Raw genomic sequence first — 24,444 nt, forward strand, 5'->3', positions numbered from 1 at the left:
TAAGAGTTTTAGAGCTCTGTGTACCTCTGAGACTGTTGAAACTGTAAAGGTCTGACGGACCATAACCCGACCGTCAGAACAAACATTCAGAAGATCCTCCTGAGCAGCGTTAAGAGACTCCAACCAGGACCCAGAGGCTGAGAAATCCTCTTTAAAACCAACACGCATTTCAGCCTTATCACTGATTTTATGGGAGTTCTTTATAATACACAGAGGAAACTGTATGTGTTTTTATTTCCAGCTAAGGATTTGAACAGTCCTGCACAATTAGGGGATTTTATAGATTGTTTGAAGTTCTGGCTTTTCTGATTGGAGCTGTGCAGAAGAATATCCACTTTAGACAATGACGTTTTTTTATTAGGATACTCCAATAATAGACCACCCCTTGTTTTCTTCAATTTCTTATTCATTTTAATGCCTGGTACAACTAAAGGTACATTTGTTTGGACAAATATAATGAGAACAACAAAAATAGCTCATAGTAGTTTAATTTCAGAGCTGACATCTATCCATTTAACATGTTTTCTTGATAAAAACCAAAATCACTTCAGTTCTTACATCAGTATCTATGGCATTGTACTGACAAAAACAGTGCTTTTAGACATTCCATGTTTTCTTTTCTGTCTGTTTTAGTCACATGATCCACACAGGAGTTAGTACTTTTTTGCTTAACTATTTTTTTCGATGACTTTTGATGGTCTAATACTTTTTACCGCGACTGTATATTGAAAAAAAAATACTATAAATTAAAAAGTGGAGTTGGAGAGGGTAGTTTTATAGCACCTGGAGGGTTCAAATTCAAACTTTATGAACTATTAGGGTCCAAATACACAAATAAATGAACCAAAGACTAATAAAAAGTTTGTGTTGGGGTTTTGTTGTCTGTTTTTTGTTTGTTTGTTTTGGTTACTGTTACAATTGTACATAAAATACAATCAATAAAGATTTACGTTACAAAAAAAAAAAGACTAGTAAAATTGGGTTTAGCTAAATATGACCCCTTTAGGTTCTTACATCAATATCTATGGCATTGTACTGACAAAAATAGTGCTGTTAGACATTCCATGTTTTCTTTTGTGTCTGTTTTAGTCACATGACACACACAGGAGTTTGTACTGGATTGCATAACTATTGTTTCTGATGACTTTTGATGGACTAATAATTTTCCCGCAACTGTATATTGGAAAAAAAATACTATAAATTAAAAAGTGGAGTTGGAGAGGATAGTTTTGCAGCACCTGGAGGGTTCAAATTCAAACTTTATGAACTATTAGGGTCCAAATACACAAATAAATGACTAATAAAAAGGTTTTTGTCGGGGTTTTTTGGCTGTTTTTTGTTTGTTTTGGTTGCTGTTACAATTGCACGTAAAATACAATCAATAAAGATTTAAGTTATATAAACAAAGACTAATAAAAGTGGGTTTAGCAAAATATGACCCCTTTAAGTTCTTACATCAGTATCTATGGCATTGTACTGACAAAAACAGTGCTTTTAGGCATTCCATGTTTTCTTTTCTGTCTGTTTTAATCACATGATCCACACAGGAGTTAGGACTGGATTGCATAACCATTGTTTCTGATGACTATTGATGGTCTAATAATTTTTTCCATGACTGTATCAGCTGAAATCACTCATTAGTGACTTAAAAACCTATCTTTTCACTGATGACAGTGTTATACTAACCATTGTTTTGCATAAATGTTAATCACCTCTCTGTCAAAGTACAAGTCTTAACACCTTTTGATCCAGTTTTTTCCAATTCATAACCAAAATTTTACTGTTCTGCTTGGAAATTATGGGAATTATGTGAAAACAAATCAGTGTTCATGAGAGAAAGTACAAAGGTTGTGGTAATATTTGGAATAAAACTGACTAAAAGTGCAGTCAAATCAGATCCTTCAGACCTTATAAAGGCGACTTCAGAACTGTGTCTTGAATAAATGATGACACAAAGCAGAAAATTACAGACTTCTCCTTAGACATTGTCATGTTGTTCATATTTGTTCAACTTACTCATTTTTTGAACAAGGATAGTTTGTAAATGTAAACATTTTCATGTAGTTTTACACTTTTTTTTAACATTAAAACAGAGAAAAATTTGGAATTGCCATTATTTATAGACTATTATGCTGATATTTTACTGGAGATGGAATTAAAATGAACAAAAATGAGTTTGACAGCCTGCTCTTAAATGGTTCAGAATCTGCAGGTCCTGATGATTTGCAGATTTACTTCCTAAACTTAACGGCCGATTACGTGCCACACATCTTTGGTAAATCCGTCTCTGGGCACTAATGAAGTGTCTCTTCTATGGAAATCTGTCTTTGATCTTGCCTTGTTTAGTAGCTTTATCCTGCACTTTTTAACAACTACAGGCTCATCTCCAAATCCTGGGTCCTGGATGAGGGTCTGGGTAAACAACTGAAGAGATTCCTTTCTATTAACAGGATACACTCTGATATTTAATCCAGATCGGGGGAAAAACACAGCACAAGAACAGCCTTAAAACTAAATGAACCTATTGACTCCTCACACAACACTGCACTGCCCTGTTTATTGGTTTATCTAAGGCTTTTGATGCCGTGGATCATGTAACATTGACACAAAGACTTGTCGGTGTAAGACTGTTGGAACAAAGTGTCGGTTATAAAAATAATCTGTTAAAACAGATTTCAGTGAGTGCAGACAGGACTGGATGATCTAGAGTCCACATACTATCTGTTTTTCACATGGATTCTACAAATGCCATCATTAAATACATAAATAGCATTGTTGTTTTACTTACAAAGGGTTGTTTTTTTTTTTAAATTCAGGTTAAAACCTTCCTCTTTTCATATGCTTATGAGTAAACTCTTTTCAATCTTGTCTTTTAAATGCACTTTTTATCTTAATCCTTAATCAAGATTTGTTTCCTGAGTGTTTTTATTCTTTTTTAGGCATGAAAAAAACAGTGCGATTGAATTTTTTTATGAAACTACTTTTCACGGAGTTACAAAAATGTCCACTCAGCTGGATGGCATGTGTTAAATTTTTGAAGCAAAGAAACATATATTTAAAACCCATCATCATTAAGTGATATACTGTGTGAAAACTATGAAAAAGAAACATTTTTAACACAGCTAATCTGATGTTTTCTCACATTTTGTCATATTCTAATACTAGTTATGGAGATAATACGCAAAAAAAAACCAAAAACCTTTTTGTTTGAGAAAATTAGCAGTGGATTTACATTCAAAAATGTTAGTGCAGATCAGGTTTATCAAGAACAGCAAAGTTACATTAATGGTCTGAATGTCAGTGTAGATGATGCATGAGCATCCATTGTGTTGGTTGATATCCTCTTGAGATCTAGTAAAGTGAAAATCTTTAGCTTTTTTACATTAAACAGTCATCTTGATTAGAAACTGCATAAAGCAACATTTTTTTCAGATACTTTTTTTTTTTTAAATTATTTTCTTTTTTTTAATATGCAATGAACAGCATTTTTTTTTTTTTTTTTTTTTTTAATTAAAACTGTCAAACTTTAGTCCCCAACAGAGGACAAAAATGCATTGCTGGGTCTCAGGAGGATATGGAACTAAAACAACTAAACCCATGAATATACAAGAGAACAGCTGGAGAATATCTGTCCACTATAGTGACCACTACGCATGAAAGGGTTAATGTCTTGCTTTTCTCTGTTTAAATTTTAATGTTAATTTTAATGTATGATTTTAATATAATTAATGTCTTTCTTTCTTTCTTATTCTGTGAATGCATTTTAAAATCACATTTTATCTCTGATGATTTTAATGTCTTTTTTTCCCTTTGTTGATTTTAATGTAATTTCAATGTCTTGCTTTTATTTTTTCCTTCTGTGACTTTTTTATGCCTTTGTAGAGCACTTTGAGTTACTCTGTATATGAATAGTGCTATACAAATTAACTTATCTTACCTTGCCTTCTATTTTATAACCTCACACACATCAGGTCCATTAATTACTGTTTTAGTGTCATATTGGAAGAAATAACTTGGTTCAAGTGTGAAAGTGAGATATTAATGGTGAAAATTACCCTGAAATACAGTAATGACACAGGGTTTACAGAGTTTAACCATTAAAGAAATAGAACTATATCTGTGGTGACTTCAAAATTAAGTGATTTAGCCTCATTTATTATAATATTATCCTCTGCGTTTTGTGCTTTTTCCGTAAAAATCGGGTATTTTTTTGTATTTGATCTACTGATCATACAGATGAGGGGTGTCAAACAAAAAAATTCACTGCACACATGAACAGTCCAGGGTAGAGGTCGACTGATATGGGTTTTTCTAAGGCCAATGACGAATTTATTTTTATTTTTTTTTTAAATTTGGTCATCCAATAACCGATATCTACAGCCGATTTTTGAGGCCGATATTTAAGGCCAGTTTTTTTTGCTGTTTTTTTAAAAAAATACATTGACTTTGACTTGATTTTTATTCAGCAATAAAAATGAAATTATTAATACACATAAGTAAAGTAAATTTTATTTATAGAGCACTTTTCACAGACAGAGTCACAAAGTGCTTTATCATAAAACATACGCATAATACTGTTTTGACATTTACTGAACTTCAAGTGCTGCCCACACAGGTGCCTGATCAAATATCTTCTGACATTTTGACTACTGATCAAATATCAGCTTTCTACTCCTTATTGATACATGGTCTTTTGAGATGAATAGTTGCACCACCCTGGAAAAAAAAACACTCATTGTCTCAGAAAACGATTTAACACCTTTTTGAAAATTTGGCAGCCATATTTAGATCATACCGGTTTTCCTTTGTTTTTTTTTTTTGTTTTGTTTTGTTTTGTTTTTTGGGTAAGGTTATCCTTCTCGTCATGCTTTCTGTTATATCTCTACACTGTTGGTATTTTGATATGTTTGTACACATTGCATATATAAAACTGAAAATAAAATATTTCACACAAAATTATTACAGGCGCTTCTAGCAGCCAGCAAGAAATCGATTACAAGAAGGTGGTTAAAGCCAACTCCACCAACATTAGAAGACTGGTACGAGACCCTCTTGCAAATTTTCAAAATGGAAAAATTGACTTATTCTGTCAGAATCCAGAGGGATAAATTTTACCACATTTGGGACAAACGGATTAAATTGTATCCTCTAGTCGCCCAGAATTTGTATTACTCCTCTAAGAATTTCTTCTTTATAATCTCCCTGTCTTTATTCTTTGCGAATGTTTTACTTCTGCATAAACATGTGTAATGATTAAAGAACCCAGAGGTATTGAAAACTGTGATTGTCTTTTTTTTAAGTGAGAAGTACCAAAACTGTAAGCACTCAGTTCATATGTTTTTTTGGGGGTTTTTTTTGTTTCACACTGTTATATGTATAAAATAAGAAAAACAAAAAAGATCTCTAATAGATATCATATGTATGAATGTTAATGCAGAGATATCTTGCTCCATTTCCAATAAAAAAAAAAAAAAATCACACACACAAAAAAAATATTTAAAAAATTTAAGGTAGATGGCCGATATTGAAAAAAATCAATATATTGGCCCAAAATATCGTCTGGTCTGTAGCCCTTGGTGTGTCGTCCCCCCAGGACCCTAAACATTAACATGTGTACTGCAGCTGCTCTTACACTTGTGTTGTGTTCCTCAACCTAACTTGCTGTGGCTCTAACGTGATTGGTTCAGTGCGGCTCTACTTAATTATGATTGGCTGTTCTTAAGTCTGTCAAAACATGGACGAATGAATTCTATCGAAATTGTCCCGAGCATGTCTCATATTTCTATCGAGGAACAGTTATATCGCGATATATAAATTCTTTTTTCTTTTTTTTTTTTTTATTTGTATAGCACATTTCAGCAACAAGGCAATTCAAGGTGCTTCACACAGGACATTGAAATACAACGACAGGGAAAAACAAACACATTTAAAACATTATAAAAGAAACATGTAAAAGGTGATTAAAAACAGCAAGTAAGATTGTTAAAATTGTTATCATTTTATCGCCCAGCCCTATATTAAAACAGAGAAAACTGAAGAAAAACTGACTTTTTCACCCAAAACAAGCATCTACAACCACTCTACATACATTTCCACACTAAAAATCCAACCATTATCTAATTTCCAGATTCATCAGATTATTCCAGTCATCATTTAGTAAAAGCATAATGGGATGCATTATCAGAAAATGGCTATTATCTGATATTCTGATCTGATCGTCCCACCTGTATTTCCTTATTTTCAGACCAGATCACAGCAAAGAGGAGCCGGTGTGATTGTCAAAGTGCCTGTGACAGCCTGAGCTGGTGGTTAACGGATGAACGAAGCTGAACCAAGTCATGCTACACTTGTCAAACACACGTATTGTAAGATGCGATGATGGAGAAAAGACAGATATGCGACGGGAACCTGGAAAAAGTCATTTGCTCAGAGGAGGTGGATGATTTATACGTTCATGCAGATTCAGGTAATATCCGAACCAACCCGTCCATCACTAATCTACATGTTCTGCATCTCCTTATACTTGACTTTGGCAGGTTTCTACAGGCACATGCATCAGATAGTAGCATGCAGCTAATTCACATCATCTCCTATTACCATCTCCTTTTTCGGTTTGTTATTTCTTCTTTTTTTTTTTTGTTTATTGGTGCAGTTTTCTGTAAACCAGGGCTAGAGGCAAAAACGTGTTAGTAACACTTTTTACAGTTAGATAAACATCTAAATATTAGTCAGTAAGTTATTAGGAGGGTTGTGTTGCCCTTAAGTCACTTAATTAATGTGGATTACTCTGAATATTTTTGGTTTAAAACTAGAAAGTAAAAGTCACCTTTTTAGGCAGTAATAGTGTTAAACCTCGGCTATTTGTTTCTAGTTGGAATAATTTTATGCAACACAAAACAACAGATTAACCAATAACTGAACTTTCATTCATATAAAACCAAGTTATGATCAGAAAACAACTCAAGTCAAACAAAATTCATAATCATCTCTTCATAATACATCCTTTACTTTTGCTCCTCTTTGTGTCATCCTTTTTTTTCTTTTTTTTTTTTAAGCTTTATTTATAGAGCTTTTCAACATTTATAGAACTTTTCACCATTTAACAAATATAACACTTATAATTTCAAGTAATGTGTTCATAATACAAAGATTGACACCGGACATGATAAACCAACGGAACCCAAAGAAAAAAAAAACAGGAAAAAAAAGGCAATACAAACAAAACGCGCATAACAAGACAGTCAAGACAGTGCATTCTGGTACATTTAAGGGAAGAAAATAAATAAATAAACCTTTCTGTCAATCTTTGAGTTTTAACAGTAGAGAAATAGTCCTTGTATTGTTGGATGTCCTTAGTGTTAGCTTAGCGCTGCTAAATTTGTCTCATTGGTCTGTTATTTTACTAAATTATTCCTGACATACGCTGGTCTGTAGATATTTGTCCATTTAAGTGCTTGTTGTTTGAGTTGTGTTCTTTTTTCTGATACCTGCTTTTGTTGACTTTTCAGCTGATGTTCTTCTGATTACATGGATGTATAACATGTGTATGTGGCTGCAAGTGTTACGCAGCGTTACCATAACAACACAAGCGAAAGAGAAGCTACAGTAATGTTTGTCAGTTTGTTATTTGATGTCACTTCCTATTTAATTTCTGATTTACTAATTACTTCATCTTTGTCACCTCATAATTGGAACAATGGGGGGTTTTCTTGTTAACTCCTGTTCAACAATGCCCTAAGTGTGTTTGAAATGACAAGATTTGGATGTTTTGCGCTACATTTTTTGCTATTTATTGGCATTGGTTGGTCTTCAGCATTTCTACCTCAGAATAATTACACTGTTTCTGCTTTTTTACTCTATTTGTGATACAAAATGACACTAGATTTACTAGATTCGCCATGTTGCATTTAAGGACTTGAAATATAAATGATAAAAATCTATCTTGGCCCACGTCCTTGTTTGTTCAGTTCAGTTTAGACAACTTTATTTATCCCAAACGGCCGATTCATTTGCCCCTTCCTCATATGCATACAACAACGACCAATAAGGGAAACATTAAGAGACATATGGGCCCATAAAAATCATCAAATATGCTGGATTTAGCTTGGTTTTAAGTTTGTGTCTGACACACCAATGGGGAGTCCACACACTCCAAAAAGGCATTTTCAAGAAGGTTAAAAAAAAGCCTTGTTTTGGGAAATTAATTCTTATTTTTCCCTAGGAAGAAAAATGTCCTTGACAAGTAAGTTTTGTGCTAGAAAATAAATCATAATATTCAGTTTCAAGAAAATATCAGTGTTTCCTGTGGAATTGATCTGTTGGTGTGGTGGTGTACAATGGGGGGTGGGGGGAGGGGGTGCACGCGTACGTGCATCGGTTTCCATCCTACTTATAATACTATGGGGGTACAGGGCAGCGCAGTCTGTGCCCCCCACAGAAGTGAAAGTGAAACTTTATGCTCATTTATCTTTTCCCTACTTCCTGAAGCTTCACCAAATTTCACTTGAGGGGGCAGGACGTTTGTCCTGGCCTATTATATATTACACATATGTATAATAAGTCTAATGCGACAGTGATGATTTTTTTTGTATGAAATGTATGGAGCAGCGCCACAGCCAAACTTCACCAGCAGAAATGCTGAATATGTTCCGTTCAGACCATTCCATAGCCCTGGTTTAACAAGGAAACGTTGCCAAAGCGCCCACAGTTCATGTTTCTGTTCTATTTGTTCGGGTGTATCTGACCCCGCCCCATCACCCCAGCGTACCTGCCATCCCATCAGCCTCTCTGGCTCCGGACAGGTAGTGCTCCTTGCGGTGATGTGGTTCTCCTAGTTTGAACAGATCCTCCAGTCTGAGGAACTGACAGACGCCCTGCCAGATGGACCCACAGGCCACCAGTCTGTTCCCAGTATAATCCACCAGTAAGAGCTTGTTGACGTTGTCTGAAGACTCCAGTCTGTGGACGGAGACACACACAGGTGAGCAGATGGACAGGTGAGCAGACAAACAACCAATCAGGAACAACAATTAAAATTCAATCCCTTTTCAGGCCCTTTTAAAGGATCAGTTTCATCTTATCTCTGGGGTAAAATACATATCTACATTAATACATGAACTCATGATTATTTTTTTCAGTTTTTATCACAGTGATGTACTTTGTATTATCCAATAAACACGTAAAATTATGTTTGATAATAGCAAAAAGTTAAGAAATTAAAGGAGAACACAAAGTTTTATCCAAAAAAATGGGGAAGCCACTTGGTGTCCTTCAGACACACTCACACTTAGACAAAGATTAAGACAAAACTGTACCTGGAGTCGACCTGCGAACATCCCATAATTTTCTTTTTTAACATAAAGTTTTATGTTTCAAAGTGCATCACCTCTTTGTAAGTAGCTTTGGCTTGAGTTAATATTAAAAATAAATAAATAAATAAATCACATCACAGAGTTATAATTGCAAGCACTTTCAAGCACTTGAACTAAAATTCAAGCACTTTCCAGACCTTGTTTGTTTGTTTATTTATATTTTTTGAATATTTGCAATAAAATCTAACAACAAAAGAATTATATAAAAAAGAAAGTAAACCATTTGAAAAGGAGCGGGATGAAGTTTAACCAAAGACCTTGAAAACACAACTCAGAAATTCAAGCATTTTCCAGGATTTCAAGCACCCATATGAACCCTGTGACTACCGACCTGTGAGCGCAGGCCCGGACGCTGGGCGGCGGGTAACACTTGGCGTTATCCTCCACAGGGCCAGTCATGTGACTCCTCAGCTCCGTCAGATTGGCCGACAGCTTCAGCACTCTGTTGACGGCGCCGACGAACACCTCACCCGTCCGCCGGTGGACGGTCAGGTGGGTGAGGGAGGTGTCCAATGCCCGGTACACGGCTCTGCCCGGGGGCGAGGCCAGGGGAGAGGGAGGGGCCGCCGGGGCCGAGTGGAGGGGGGACGAGAGGAGGAGGAGGGGGAGGAAAAGGGAGAGGAGGAGAGGAGAGGAAGAGGAGGGCATGGTGGGCAGAGAGAGGAAGAGGAGGAGAGGATGGAGGGATAGAGGAGGAGAGGAGGGGAGGAGGAGGAGGAGGAGAGAAGAGCTGGATGCAGGTCTGATGAAGAGTTGGCTTCAATGAGGCATGACTGGAGAGAAACAGAGAAACAGAAAATACTGAAGCACGACCGACACAGACTGACAGGGGTGTCAAACATACGACATGTGGACCAAAACCGGCCCACCTAAGGGTCTGATCTGGTCTGTAGGATGAGTTAAAAATTACACTGAACATATTAACCCTTTAAGCACCAAAGTGGCAATTCTGCGACAAGCAACATAACTGAATGAAACACAGCTTTTTGAAATCTTGATACCAAATTGATTTTAAAAAAAATCAAATGTTTCAAAATCATTTTAGATGAGGTTCCACGTCCAGACCAATTTGATCTCAACTGGACCAGACCACTAAAATACTATCATAATAACCTATTAATGATGACAACTTCAATATTGTCCCTTTGTTTTACTATAAAAAAAAAAAGTACAATTACATGAAAATGTTTACATTTACAAACTAGAAAAGCACCCAGAGAGCGCAGACTTCCACCAAGACAAATCAGTGCCCCCCCCAAGCACCACCAAAATCTAATCATTTGTTCCTTGTGCCAGTATCAACATTTCAAGAAATTTTCACCCAAATCCGCCCATAACTTTTTGAGTTATCTAGCACACGGACAGACAGACAGACAAAACAACGCCGGCAAAAACATAACCTCCTTGGTGGAGGTAATTATCCTTTTACAAAAAATGTAAATAACCTGAACAAATATAAACAACCTGAAAAGTCTCAAGAGAATTCAGTGTAATTTTAACTAGATTCTGCCTGGAACTAAATGTCTTGTGCTGACATTAGCTTCTAGGACTAAAAGTTGGGTCACTTCTCATTAACCTCAGCTCAGTGATGCATTACAACTTTACATGAACATGTGCACAAGCTGTAAACAACAGCAGTCGGCTCTGATACAAAAGCATCACAGATGTATTACATGTATATGTACACTCAGATCACACTGACTGAGGGTGGGTGGATGTGGCCCAGGTCAGGAAAAGACTCAAGAGAAATGTCTTAAATATTGAAATGAAATCAGAAAAAATCAGCAAACGTTAAATAGTCTTTCCAGGGAAGTTATAAGACTTGGCTTTGACGTGAGTTTTCAATTATGTAATGTTATAATTACATTATTGGAAACGCCTCAACCATCACCTACATGTACCACAAATATGAGCCATTTGATGATCAGAATAAGAATCAGAATACTATATTAATCCCAGGGGAAATTATTGTGTGTTATAGTTGCTCCGTGAAAGTATATTAAAAGTAGCAGGTAAATTATCAATATTACAAAAATATAAAGCTCTAAATATGAATATATATATATATATATATATATATATATATATATATATATATATATAGCCCTAAATACAAAAAAATATATATACACGTAGTGGATTTACCTTTAGCTACTACTATGGTGTGAAGGGGTTCAACTTGTTATATTTTTTGACACATGCACGAATGAATGTCCAGATGGATATGCCAATCCATTTACTGACAAATATCAAGTCCAAGCGTTCATTACAGGTCACTATCGCTGTTCTATATACTCTCTATAAATAAACAAAATGGGCTGTTTAACATAAAAGACACTGAAAATGCCGACCAACTTAATTTACGCTGTGGCTCACGGTCAGAAAATTGTTAGGGGCTGTCCTCACACACACACCGCCCACCTCACACAGCAGGTATATGTGACCTTGTAACACCCATACCAACACCCATGATGAACGGCACATGTGGTGATCATCACAGCCACACCCACTAAACAATTAGTAAATGATGGTCAAAACAAAAAAGAGGATTAAACAAACAAACGTATTTTGGCTCCAACAATACATAATCTCTATAGCCTCTCTTTGGGTCAGTTTTGGCGACTTTTTGGCTGGATTGTGGGGATTCAGGGCCTTTCTGGGACAATTATGGCTATATTCTGAAAGTCCACAATCAGTATTGGATGAATTTTGGCCTCTCTTTGGGTCAGTTTTGGCTACTTTTTGGCTGGACTGTGGGGATTTGGGGCCTTTCTGGGACAATTATGGCTATATTCTGAAAGTCCACATTTAGTTTTGGGTGAATTTTGCCCTCTCTTTGGGTCAGTTTTGGCTACTTTTTGGCTGGACTGTGGGGATTTGGGGTCTTTCTGGGACAATTATGGCTATATATTGGAAGTTCACAATTAGTTTTGGGTAAACTTTGGCTTCCTTTTGGGTCAGTTTTGGCTACTTTTTGGCTGGATTGTGGGGATTTGGGGCCTTTCTGGGACAATTATGGCTATATTCTGAAAGTCCACAATCAGTATTGGGTGAATTTTGGCTTCCTTTTGGGTCGGTTTTGGCTACTTTTTGGCTGGATTGTGGGGACTTGGGGCCTTTCTGGGACAATTACGGCTATATTTTTGAAAGTCCACAATTAGTTTTGGGTGAATTTTGGCTTCCTTCCCGTTTGATTTTGGCTTGCATATTTTGGGCCATTTTTTTGGGCCATACATCCACCCAGAACTTTGCCAAAATGACATGCCACTTTTGGGCCAGATTTAAGCCATAATGATTTGGCTATCTGGGTATATATACACAGACACCAAAAATATGTATTAAAACACTCTATTAAACACAATTACAACAGCAAATTATACATTATGCACTAGACAAATACTATTAATATGACAATTAAATAAAATGTTGATAATTAAGTGTGCAAATATATTGTGTGGAATTATAATTATGTGGCTATAAGGTGGAAAAAGGAGTAAAAGTATAAAAGAATAAGTTTAATACACAGGATGTTTTGGTGCTATGGGTTTTACATTGTACTTATAAAAATTACACATTCATAACTGACACTAAACTATTGCGATCGCACACATCCTGTTGTCAACCCTTTAACTCCGTTTGGATTCAACTTCGTCCTTCGGCGTCTGAATGTGAAAACACCCCGTCAGTGTCAAAATCTCAGTCTTTACAGCGAAGGATTATGAAGTAAACAGCTGTTCTCCGGTGAACCTGGAGATACAGTTGTACCGTTCAGCCTCCTGTCATGTTCCAGATAACCAACACATATTGATTTGACATCACAGCGCAGATGTTTTCTTCACGTTAGAATTAGAGGCAACTAATAACACTGGTCGGCAACATTTAGGAAAATATGAGATAAAATGTGTTGAGTCTTATATACTTTGATGTTATGAATAGGGGAGTAAATAAATGACTTAAGTACTGATGGATAATGTTTTCAGAGATACATAATATACATCGGCTCATCTGCATTTATATGATAGATGTATAAATAATACACTAGAAAGAATGTGAAAGTGAGTGTATTCTAATGTGCAGACAGTGTTTTGGAGTAGAAATGTTCGCCTTTTTGTAGGTTAATATCCATTCACATTTTCCAACTAGCACTTTTGACTTTATTTTTCTTCATTAATGACCCAAATATGCCACAGTTTTAGTACATTTACTCTGGAAGCACATTGTTTTTTTCATAGCATGGGTGGTTAGCGCTGTGGTTAGCACTTCCACTTCACATCTGGAACGTTCTGTGTTCAATTTACCGTCAGATCTGGGCTTTTTTGTGTTGAGTTTGACTGTTTTTTTTTTCCAGATTCTACAGCTTAATGCCATCAAAAACAGGTATATTTCGGCTAATTCTCCTATCAGTACATGGAAAAGATCTGGAACTTGTCCCTGAACGCCTACTGTGCTAAAGCTAATGCTAATGCTATGCTAATGCTAGGATCTGTGTGTATTATAGGTAAAAGACAGAGGCTGAATTTATGTTTAATCTGTGTTTATTCAAAGATAATGTGATAAACGACTGATAGACTCGAAAATGAAAACTATTTTTATAATTATAATGAAGTTTTTTTTTGTTAAGGAGGAAAAACAACAGAAACAAAGAAACAGAAAGTAATGTCTTTATCAGTATTAGCCAAGAATTCCACTATTTGCACATCCTAAAAATTAACTATTTTTGACTTTATTATGTTACAAACTTGAATTAGTAAATAAATATCAAACTCAGATGTAATTCATATCCAAGCCTGGAACTGAACATCAAGTTGAACTAAAATTTAAGTGCTTTTAGGTGCACTTTTTAAATCTTTTGAGCCTTTATTTTCCCTAAAACTCCGTCATTCCCGTTGAAAAGCCTCACATTCATCATTAGCTGCTGTCAGACCTAAATTCAGCCCAAACCGGTGTTGCATTTGTATATTTAACCGTGTTCATTCAAAGATAATGTAATGAAGAGCTCTAAAATAGGAGCTGTTTTTATATTTAGAATGAACATTTCTTTGTTAAAGGTGGATAAATAACAACAAAAACAAAGCAAAGAGATGAAAACAATATCAGCATCATCCAAAATGTCATTTTAAACATCAGTTTCAGCCAAAAACTCTACAATCAGTGCCTAAAATTAACTGTTTTTTTAATTAACTAAGCCAAGTACAGCAGAACCTGGCAGTACAAGTGTACCACTGTATGAGTAATTTGCTATACAAGCCGGAGATTCTGAGTATTTTTGTCTTAAAATACGAGTAGAAATCCACAGTATGAGTGAGCGTCATACTAGCAACCACTAGTCAGCACTTTTTTCTTTGTTGAACGACCTACAAGTGCGGATAGCGAAGAAAGTGAGGCCAGAAAGAAGTGAGAGAGAAAACACCAGAAGTTGTTGTATCTTTATTTATTATCTTTATTATTATTTATTTATTTTTATTCTCCTTCCAAACCATAATCTTCTTCCTCACACACAGATCGTCTAATCTTTAAAGTAAATATATTAATAAAAGCAGTTTTCTTCTTTTGCATTCTCTTTTGTTATGCTTTTAGAATTGTTATTTTCTTCCTAACTGCACTTTTTCTGTTTTAAAAACCCTTAGAAAAAGATTTTGGGGCAGTTTTTGGGGGCTGGAATGGATTGATTATATTTCAGTTTATTTCAATGGGGAAAACTGATTTGTTAAATGATTAAAATGAGCTCGGCCATGGAAGGAATTACACTCCTATGAGGTTCTACTGTAATATGATCCAGTAAATACATATCAGACTAAGTTATTTCTAAACCTGGAACTGAACATTAAATTGAACAAAAATCTGGGTTCTTTTAGGTGCAGTTTTTCATTTTTTGAGCCCTTATTTCCCCCTGAAACACCGTCATTCCTGTTAAAAAGCCTCACATTCGTCATCAGCTGCTTTCGGAGCCTTATTCATGCCAATTTTTTGTTTTAAAAACCCTTAAAAAAATAGGATTTGGGGCAGTTTTTGGGGGGCTGGAATGAATTAATCACATTTCAATTCATTTCAATAGGGAAAATCGATTTGTAAAATGATTAAATCGCAAAACGAGCTCGGCCATGGAAGGAATTAAACTCGTACTGTGAGGTTCTACTGTAATATGAACCAGGAAATACATATCAGACTAAGTTATTTCTAAACCTCGAACTGAACATCAAACTGAACTAAAATCTGGGTTCTTTTAGGTGCAGTTTTTCTTTTTTTGAGCCATTATTTCCCCCTGAAACGCCGTCATTCCTGTTAAAAAGCCTCGCATTCGTCATCAGCTGCTTTCAGAGGGCCTCGCTAATCCGAATGACAAATGGCATGGAATAACGAATAACCTAACTCTAACCCTAACCCCAAACCCTAACCCTAGTGGTCATTCATTATTCCATGCCATTTCTCATTCGGATTAGAGAAGCCTGCTTTTGGAGCCTTATTCATCCCAATTTTTGGTTTTAAAAACCCTTAAAAAAAAGGATTTGGGGCAGTTTTTGGGGGCTGGAATGAATTAATCACATTCCAATTCATTTCAATAGGGAAAATTGATTTGTAAAATGATTAAATCGCAAAACGAGCTCGACCATGTAAGGAATTAAACTCGTACTGTGAGGTTCTACTGTATGAACCAGGAAATACATATCAGACTAAGTTATTTCTAAACCTGGAACTGAACATCAAACTGAACAAAAATCTGGGTTCTTTTAGGTGCAGTTTTTCATTTTTCTGAGCCCTTATTTCCCCCTGAAACTCCGTCATTCCTGTTAAAAAGCCTCACATTCGTCATCAGCTGCTTTCGGAGCCTTACTCATCCCAAACCAGTGTCGTATTGGCATCTTCCTCTACTTTGAATAAAGTGAAATATTTGTTTTTCAGGATCCTGGTGTTCCAGCCTCGCTCTGATGGGGCTTTAAAAGCAACAGTATTATTTACCAGCGTAGTGTGTGTGTGTGTATATGTATGTGTGTGTGTGTGTGTGTGTGTGTATAGGTGTGTGTGTGTGTGATGGAGCAGATAGAGGTATTGATCTGTTTCTGTCTGTCTTCTCACTGTTCTGCTCATAAAGCTTCAGCAGCTCCTGTAACACTGAGCTAGATGGAAACTTCACTCTCCTCTTGGCAGCCATTTATACTGTTTACGTTTGATTGACAGCTCACTCACAACACCGCTTTCCACCCAAGTAGAGATCTCTTCATCTTAAACCCTGCGTCCTGTTGCTACTGCTGCAAGAGGACGTTTCTCAGCGTGTGGGGGGGTGGCGTCCCGCTGGGAATTGAACCCTCGACTCCAGCATCGCCACTTCGTCTCATCCCCCTGGTTTTCGACTCGGACGAATCAATCGATGCGAGAGAATATGAGAAAGTGAAAGTGGGGAAACGGGAGAGCTACGATTCCTCTGGCGTGAGTGGTTTTTCTGTCACATCTGTAAAGTTCAGGCGTCTGGGAGTGGAAAAAGCTGCCACACAGCGGACCCATCACGTCTACATTGAGTCATCTCGAATTTAAAGCAACGCGTTTGTCTGCAAATGATCTGCAGCCACACCAGTATTTACAGAGCAGCGAATAGAGCCATGTGTAGAATATTGAAAAGGATAAATATTTTCATTTATTCACATCTTTAAATAACAAATCTGCATGACACATAATGACAAGGACACTCAAATAAGCAAAACAGTTTCATTAATAAACCTATGAGCCATATATATAAATAAATAAATGCATTTATAATGTATGTAACTATTAATCAGCTAAGACAGGGGTGTCAAACATATGGTCTGTGGACCTAAGTGGGCCCGTCACTGATTGCAATCTGGGATGAATTTTCAACAAGAGCAAAATTTACACTGAAAAGATTAACAGTCAATAGTGTCAAACTCATTTTAGCCCTATTTGGTCACAAGTGGGTCAGACCAGTATATTAATAGCAGATTAACATGTAAAGCACAGGTGTCAAACATGCGGCCCGGGGGCCAAATGTGGCCCGCCAAAGGTTCCAATCCGGCCCCTGGGATGAATATACAAAGTGCCAAAAAACAGTCTTGAATTGAATTAAGCAAAAAAAAAAAAAAAAAAAAAAAATTAGCTTGAATTAAGGAAAAAATCTTGAATTAAGCAAAAAATCTTGAATTGAAAATTTAAAATTTTTGTCTTTGTTTTTGTGCAAAAAATAACATTAAATTATGAAAATATTTACATTTACAAATTATCCTGCAAAAATAAAATGTGAATAACCTGAACAAATATGAACAACCTGAAATGTCTAAAGAAAATTAAGCACAATTTTAACAATTTTCTGCCTGTTATTAAGTGTTTAGTGTCTTTGTAGATCTGATCCATAATGCACAAGTAGAAATGATAAATTGAGGCAGAATATTGATAAAATTGCACTTATTTTTCTTAAGAATTTTTTTGTTTTGTTTTTTCAGGTTTTTCCACATCTTTTTTTATTTGGATAGTTTATAAAAGTAAGTATTTTCATAATTTAATGGGTTTCTTGCACTACAACAGAGACAAATATTTGGAGTTGTCATTATTTATATATTGTTATGTTATTATTTTACTGGTCCGGCCCACTTCAGATCAAATCAGGCTGACTGTGGCCCCTGATAGAAAATAAGTTTGACACCCCTGCTGTAAAGGGTCAAAACACAGTAATGTCCCATCAGAGATCCAACTTTAATTGATTACCATTCCAACATTTATTTTGATATAAAGTAGCTCCTTGTTTTGGATAATCCCTTATGGTCCAACTAAAGCAAAAATGAATTTAAAAGTAAAAATGTGGGTCATTTAGCAACACTAATTTGTCAAATTGTCTATAAAACGTCCTGTCAGAGAAATTTCAAATACCATGTTTTGACCCTAAATAATACCTCCAAATTCCAAACTGCTAAATTTTAACAACATTCAGCCTATTACTAAATGTTTTGTGCCTTTGTAGAGCCACTGTCATCTGTAATGCACATAGAGTCTATAAACAATAAACTGAGGCATAATATTGTTAAATCTGCAAGTATGTTCTTAAGAAATTTCATTTTTTCAGGTTATTCATTATTTTTTGCATGAGGAACGTTTGTAAATGTAAACATTTTATCATTTTCATCATTTAATTATACTTTTTTTGCACTAAAACACAGAGAAAAATTGGAATTGTCAATATTTATAGACTATTTTTCTATTATTTTACTGGTCCGACTCACTTATTGGGTTTTATGTGACCCCTTAACTAAAATGAGTTCGACACCCCGGAGCTAAAATCTCAAAAGAAATAATCTTGATTTTGTGATTTAAGTATTTTTCAGGATTTTCAGAAAACAAAATCTTAATTAATCACATTATTTTTGATATATTGCACAGCTCTAAAAGATAATAGCCAAAACTGGCATGGAATTATATAGTTTTTATTAAAAACTTAGTATTTTCACCCTGATAAATGTCTCTATTTCCTCTATAAGCCTAGTAAATACATATGCAATCACCAATAAACTCTGAAAACCTGGAAAAAATTGCTTGTATTTCACTAGAATAAAATGGTGTAGCTTCAATACAAATCTCTAAATAACAGTCAATAGTGAAGCAAACCTACTGAAGTTGTATCACGCTGCATCTTTTTTATGCTTAAAATAAGCAACAAACACTGCTTTCTCAAATTTCATTAAATCTACCGGTGAATTTTGTCTAAAAGAACATGAATTTACTTTAATTGAAGGGACATACAGGATATTTATTCACAGAAATTACCTAATCGCAATAATTTCAATCACCAAAGCAGATGCTGACACCATGAGGCATTGACCAAAACCTGAAAATGAGAGCGAAACGGGGAAAACAAGGCAGTTCTGTGGCCTTTTTCAGCTACGGAAAGGATGATAGAGCAAAAACAAGCACTTAATCAACAAAAGAAAGGATGGCTTTTTTATTATTTTAGCTTTTCAAGTGCACTCCTCTGCAACATCACCCATTAATTCACTAAAGGTTAATTACCTCCAAATAGAGCTATTCAAGTCATTTGGTGAGAATTAAGTTACCTCTATTTTTAGAGCTTTTATTGCAAAATGCAGAAACAAAAGCGGAGGTAAAATGAGCGTCGACTGCTATTGTTTTAATTAAGAGATGCCTGGGTTTCATGCACCTGGAAGGCCATACCCAGCTTCCACTTATGACTGTATTTTTTTCATTATTGACCCAAATTTGCCACATTAGTTTATTGATTTTTCACATTGTGGGCTCTTAACACTTCTGCCTCTCGACTGAAAGGTTGTGGGTTCCATTCCCATTCAGACCGCAGACTTTTCTATGTTGATTTTACGCGTTCTTTCTGCACAATATGAATTTCTTACACAGTTAAAAACAGGTATATATAGATTAATTCTCCTGTCAGTGAGCCCGTTGCATGCATACTAATACACCGATCATTATCCGATTTCTGGAGTCATCAGATTATTCGAGTGATTATATAAACAGTGTAATCTGATACATTTTATCTGATACCAGCAGTAATCTGATTATGAGAAATCGGATTGACACACCTGGATTTCCAATGATCTTCACGCATGTATACCCGTTAATCTGATTTATTTTGTTGTATTATATCCGCAAATGTGTAAAAACAATTAAAATCGTAGAAAACAGAAGTGATGTGGTTAAATGTAAGCAGAAGACAATAATAGGAAGGTGGATTCTACCATCACTACCTACATACATACTCTGAATATTATTATAAGATAGGACACGATATGCCTTTATTAGTCCCACAAGGGGAAATTCCAGATATATACATATTGTATTGTTATACATATTATTATTATTATTATTATTATTAGTATTAGTAGTAGTAGTAGTAGTAGTAGTAGTAGTAGTAGTAGTAAATTACATGTAAGCACGTCAGATCTGATTATTACAATTACCTGATTACTCCCAGTTATTGGATGTTTATAGTTATGTAAACCGGCTTAGTGACCCTAACCACAGTACAACTAATGCTAACGCTAATGCTAAGTACTGTGTTAGGATTGGAAAAGTGTAAGAGATGTAGTCAAATGTGAGCGGAAGATAATAATAGGAAGTTGGATTCTACCATCACTACCTACATACATACTCTGAATATTATTATAAGATAGGATACGATATGCCTTTATTAGTCCCACAAGGGGAAATTCCAGATATATACATATTGTATTGTTATACATATTATTATTATTATTATTATTAGTAGTAGTAGTAGTAGTAGTAGTAGTAGTAGTAGTAGTAGTAGTAGTAAATTACATGTAAGCACGTCAGATCTGATTATTACAATTACCTGATTACTCCCAGTTATTGGATGTTTATAGTTATGTAAACCGGGTTAGTGACCCTAACCACAGTACAACTAATGCTAACGCTAATGCTAAGTACTGCGTTGGGATTGGAAATGTGTAAGAGATGTAGTCAAATGTGAGCGGAAGATAATAATAGGAACTTTGATTCTGCTGTCACTACATGCATATGTAATCCGAAAGAAATCCGATAATGAACTGAAACGTCTAAACAAGGGTTTTATTATCGCGCTTCTGAACTGTATGTGAACGCGTTATATCTGATATTACAACTATCTGATTATTCCCAGTCCCAGTTATCAGATTTTTATGGTCACGTAAATGAGCTCAGTGACCCTGACCACAGTACAGCTAATGCTAATGCTAAGTACTGTGTGTGTATTAGCATGGGAAAAGTGTAAGTGATATAGTCATGCTTCTGAACTGTATGTAAACGCGTCACATCTGATTATTACAGTTATGTGATTACTCCCTGTTATCAGATTTTTATGGTCCCGTAAACTAGCTCATTGACCCTGAATACAGTACAGCTAATGCTAATGCTAAGTACTTTGTGTGTATAATCACATCGGATTATTAGAGTTATGTGATTACTCCCAGTTATCAGATTTTAGGGTCATGTAAACAGGATCAGTGACCCTGACCAGAGTACAGCTAATTCTAATTCTAATGCTAATGCTAATGCTAGATACTGTGTGTGTATTAGGATGCAGAGACTGGTGAATGATCCAACCCTGGTGCAGGATCAGAGCTCCGTATCTGCTGATAATCAAAGGCCTGGTATCAGTTAATTTGTCCAGCTAATGCTAATGCTAATGCTAAGTACTTTGTGTGTATTAGGATGGGAAAAGTTTAAGTGATGTAGTCACACTTCTGAACTGTATGTAAACGCATCATATCTGATTATTACAATTATCTGATTACTCCCTGTTATCAGATATTTATGGTCCCGTAAACTAGCTCATTGACCCTGAATACAGTACAGCTAATGCTAATGCTGAGTACTTTGTGTGTATAATCACATCTGATTATTAGAGTTATGTGATTACTCCCAGTTATCAGATTTTGGGGTCATGTGAACAGGATCAGTGACCTTGACCAGAGTACAGCTAATTCTAATGCTAATGCCAGATACTGTGTGTGTATTAGGATGCAGAGACTGGTGAATGATCCAACCCTGGTGCAGGATCAGATCTCCGTATCAGCTGATAATCAAAGGCCTGGTATCAGTTAATTTGTACAGCTAATGCTAATGCTAATGCTAAGTGCTTTGTGTGTATTGGGATGGGAAAAGTTTAAGTGATGTAGTCACACTTCTGAACTGTATGTAAACGCGTCATATGTGATATTACAATTATCTGATTACTCCCTGTTATCAGATTTTTATGGTCCCATAAACTAGCTCATTGACCCTGAATACAGTACAGCTAATGCTAATGCTGAGTACTTTGTGTGTATAATCACATCTGATTATTAGAGTTATGTGATTACTCCCAGTTATCAGATTTTAGGGTCATGTAAATGGGATCAGTGACCTTGACCAGAGTACAGCTAATTCTAATGCTAAAGCTAATGCTAGATACTGTGTGTATATTAGGATGCAGAGACTGGTGAATGATCCAACCCTGGTGCAGGATCAGAGCTCCGTATCTGCTGATAATCAAATGCCTGGTATCAGTTAATTTGTCCAGCTAATGCTAATGCTAAGTGCTTTGTGTGTATTAGGATGGGAAAAGTTTAAGTGATGTAGTCACACTTCTGAACTGTATGTAAACGCGTCATATGTGATATTACAATTATCTGATTACTCCCTGTTATCAGATTTTTATGGTCCCATAAACTAGCTCATTGACCCTGAATACAGTGCAGCTAATGCTAATGCTAAGTACTTTGGGTGTATAATCACATCTGATTATTAGAGTTATGTGATTACTCCCAGTTATCAGATTTTGGGGTCATGTGAACAGGATCAGTGATCTTGACCAGAGCACAGCTAATTCTAATGCTAATGCTAATGCTAATGCTAGATACTGTGTGTGTATTAGGATGCAGAGACCGGTGAAGGATCCAACTCTGGTGCAGGATCAGAGCTCCGCATCAGCTGATAATCAAAGTCCTGGTATCCGTTAATTTGTTCATTCTTTAATTAGTCAAACATTAAGGTGATATTTGATCTGACGTTGCTAAAAAAGCAGCAAATCCTGAATGAAAACGTCTTGGAAGCACTGACTGAACCCCCTGTGTTTGAACAGACCCATCGGCTTCTTATCTCCATCCATCTGCCTCTGTCTCTCTGTCAGCCCACCCTGAAGCTCTGGGCGTCCGACCGACCCCGCAGCCCGACCCCCCGCAGCCCGACCCCTCACCACCCTCCATGTGTGTGTGTCTTTTACCCAGGAAACGGCGGCACAATGTGTCTTTGTTGTGTGTTTATTGGAGCCTGTGATTCACACAGAGCCTCAGTCACAGCGATGGACGGGTGAGGAGGGGTCAGCGAAGGGTGGGGGCGGTGGTGGTGGATGCAGATGGAGGTGACGGAAGGGGGCAGGGGTCTTGCGGTTGTGACAGTGGGATAGGGTGCGTTGGGTTTTGTGGGTCCTGGGTGGGCGGTAGCAGGAGCTGGGTGGGGTTTTTTCCTCTGAACAATACGGGACAGAAATATGAGTAGAAGGCTGCATTTGCGAGATTTTTTTCCTGTGACATTAAAAAAAAAGGAGGAATTTTCACCAGATGACTTGAATAGCTCTATTTGGAGATGATTAACCTTTATGCAATGAATGGGGTGATTTTGCCGTGGAGTTCAGTGTGGAAAAAAATCTGTCCTTTTGTTGAAAAAGTGCTCGTCTTTAGTCGATATCGTCCTTTCTGCAGCTGAAATAATCACAAAAAACTGACAATGCAGTTCTTTTTGGATACAAATACAACTTTTCTGCATTTTTCTCCTCATTTTCAGCTGGTGGACGCCTTGAAATGACAGGATCTGCTTTGGTTATTTGTTAAAATGATCAAAATAATTGCCAAAAATCATGCGCTATCAGACATTATTTACTTGTGGATTTGACGAACAATGAAAACTGAGCAAGTGTGTGTTTTGTGTCGAGCTGGAAAAAAGCTGTACGTATTGTGTGCATGTGTGCATAGAATTATATGGTGCAGCCAGAGTAGAGTTGAAGACAGTCATTAGAAAACACACCAGGATAAAGCAAATGATTAAAAATAAAACACTGAAATATCCTCTCGTTTCATTGTACTGCTTTTATCCTCCTGCAAAGTATTAAAATACGGCGGCAGAAATTAAATCTATGACTTCATATACGGGACTTAAAGGCTTAAATTATTCCTTCATCATGAGCTGAAACTTAGGATATCGTTTCTTCAAGACTAACAGAGCTGAAATGTTTCTTCTGTGATGCATTTCATCACCACAGTCTGAGCTGCACAGATGAGGATCCTGGACATATGATACATGCTCCATCCACAGTCATGTAGATATTTAGCAAAACCAGTTCTTATCTCTATGTTTTGGTCTCCTGTCCTCATATAAACTGCATTTTAGGTCACAAAACCCTAATTAAAAACACTCGTCAAAACAACTTACTATGTAAAAGTGAAATGGGAAAGAGAATTTGACATAGAAATTGATGATATAGATTGGCTAAACATGTGGAAATTACATCATACAACTACTAGCTCTCGGACATGGAGGGAATTTGCCTGGAAAAACCTTATGAGAT

At 36.2% G+C, this 24,444-nt stretch overlaps 1 protein-coding gene across 1 annotated transcript in view; it reads right to left on the bottom strand.

Moving 5' to 3' along the window:
• Positions 1-24,444, bottom strand: part of LOC115422047 (plexin A3-like) — a 322,979-nt gene that overhangs the window by 245,782 nt on the left and 52,753 nt on the right. Inside the window, 2 exon segments of the mRNA XM_030138091.1 lie at positions 8,768-8,958; positions 9,703-10,144. Coding sequence (XP_029993951.1) covers positions 8,768-8,958; positions 9,703-10,019 — 508 coding nt within the window. The 5' untranslated portion in view covers positions 10,020-10,144.

Source organism: Sphaeramia orbicularis, chromosome 7 (assembly GCF_902148855.1).
Source record: "Sphaeramia orbicularis chromosome 7, fSphaOr1.1, whole genome shotgun sequence".
Taxonomy (NCBI): domain Eukaryota; kingdom Metazoa; phylum Chordata; class Actinopteri; order Kurtiformes; family Apogonidae; genus Sphaeramia; species Sphaeramia orbicularis.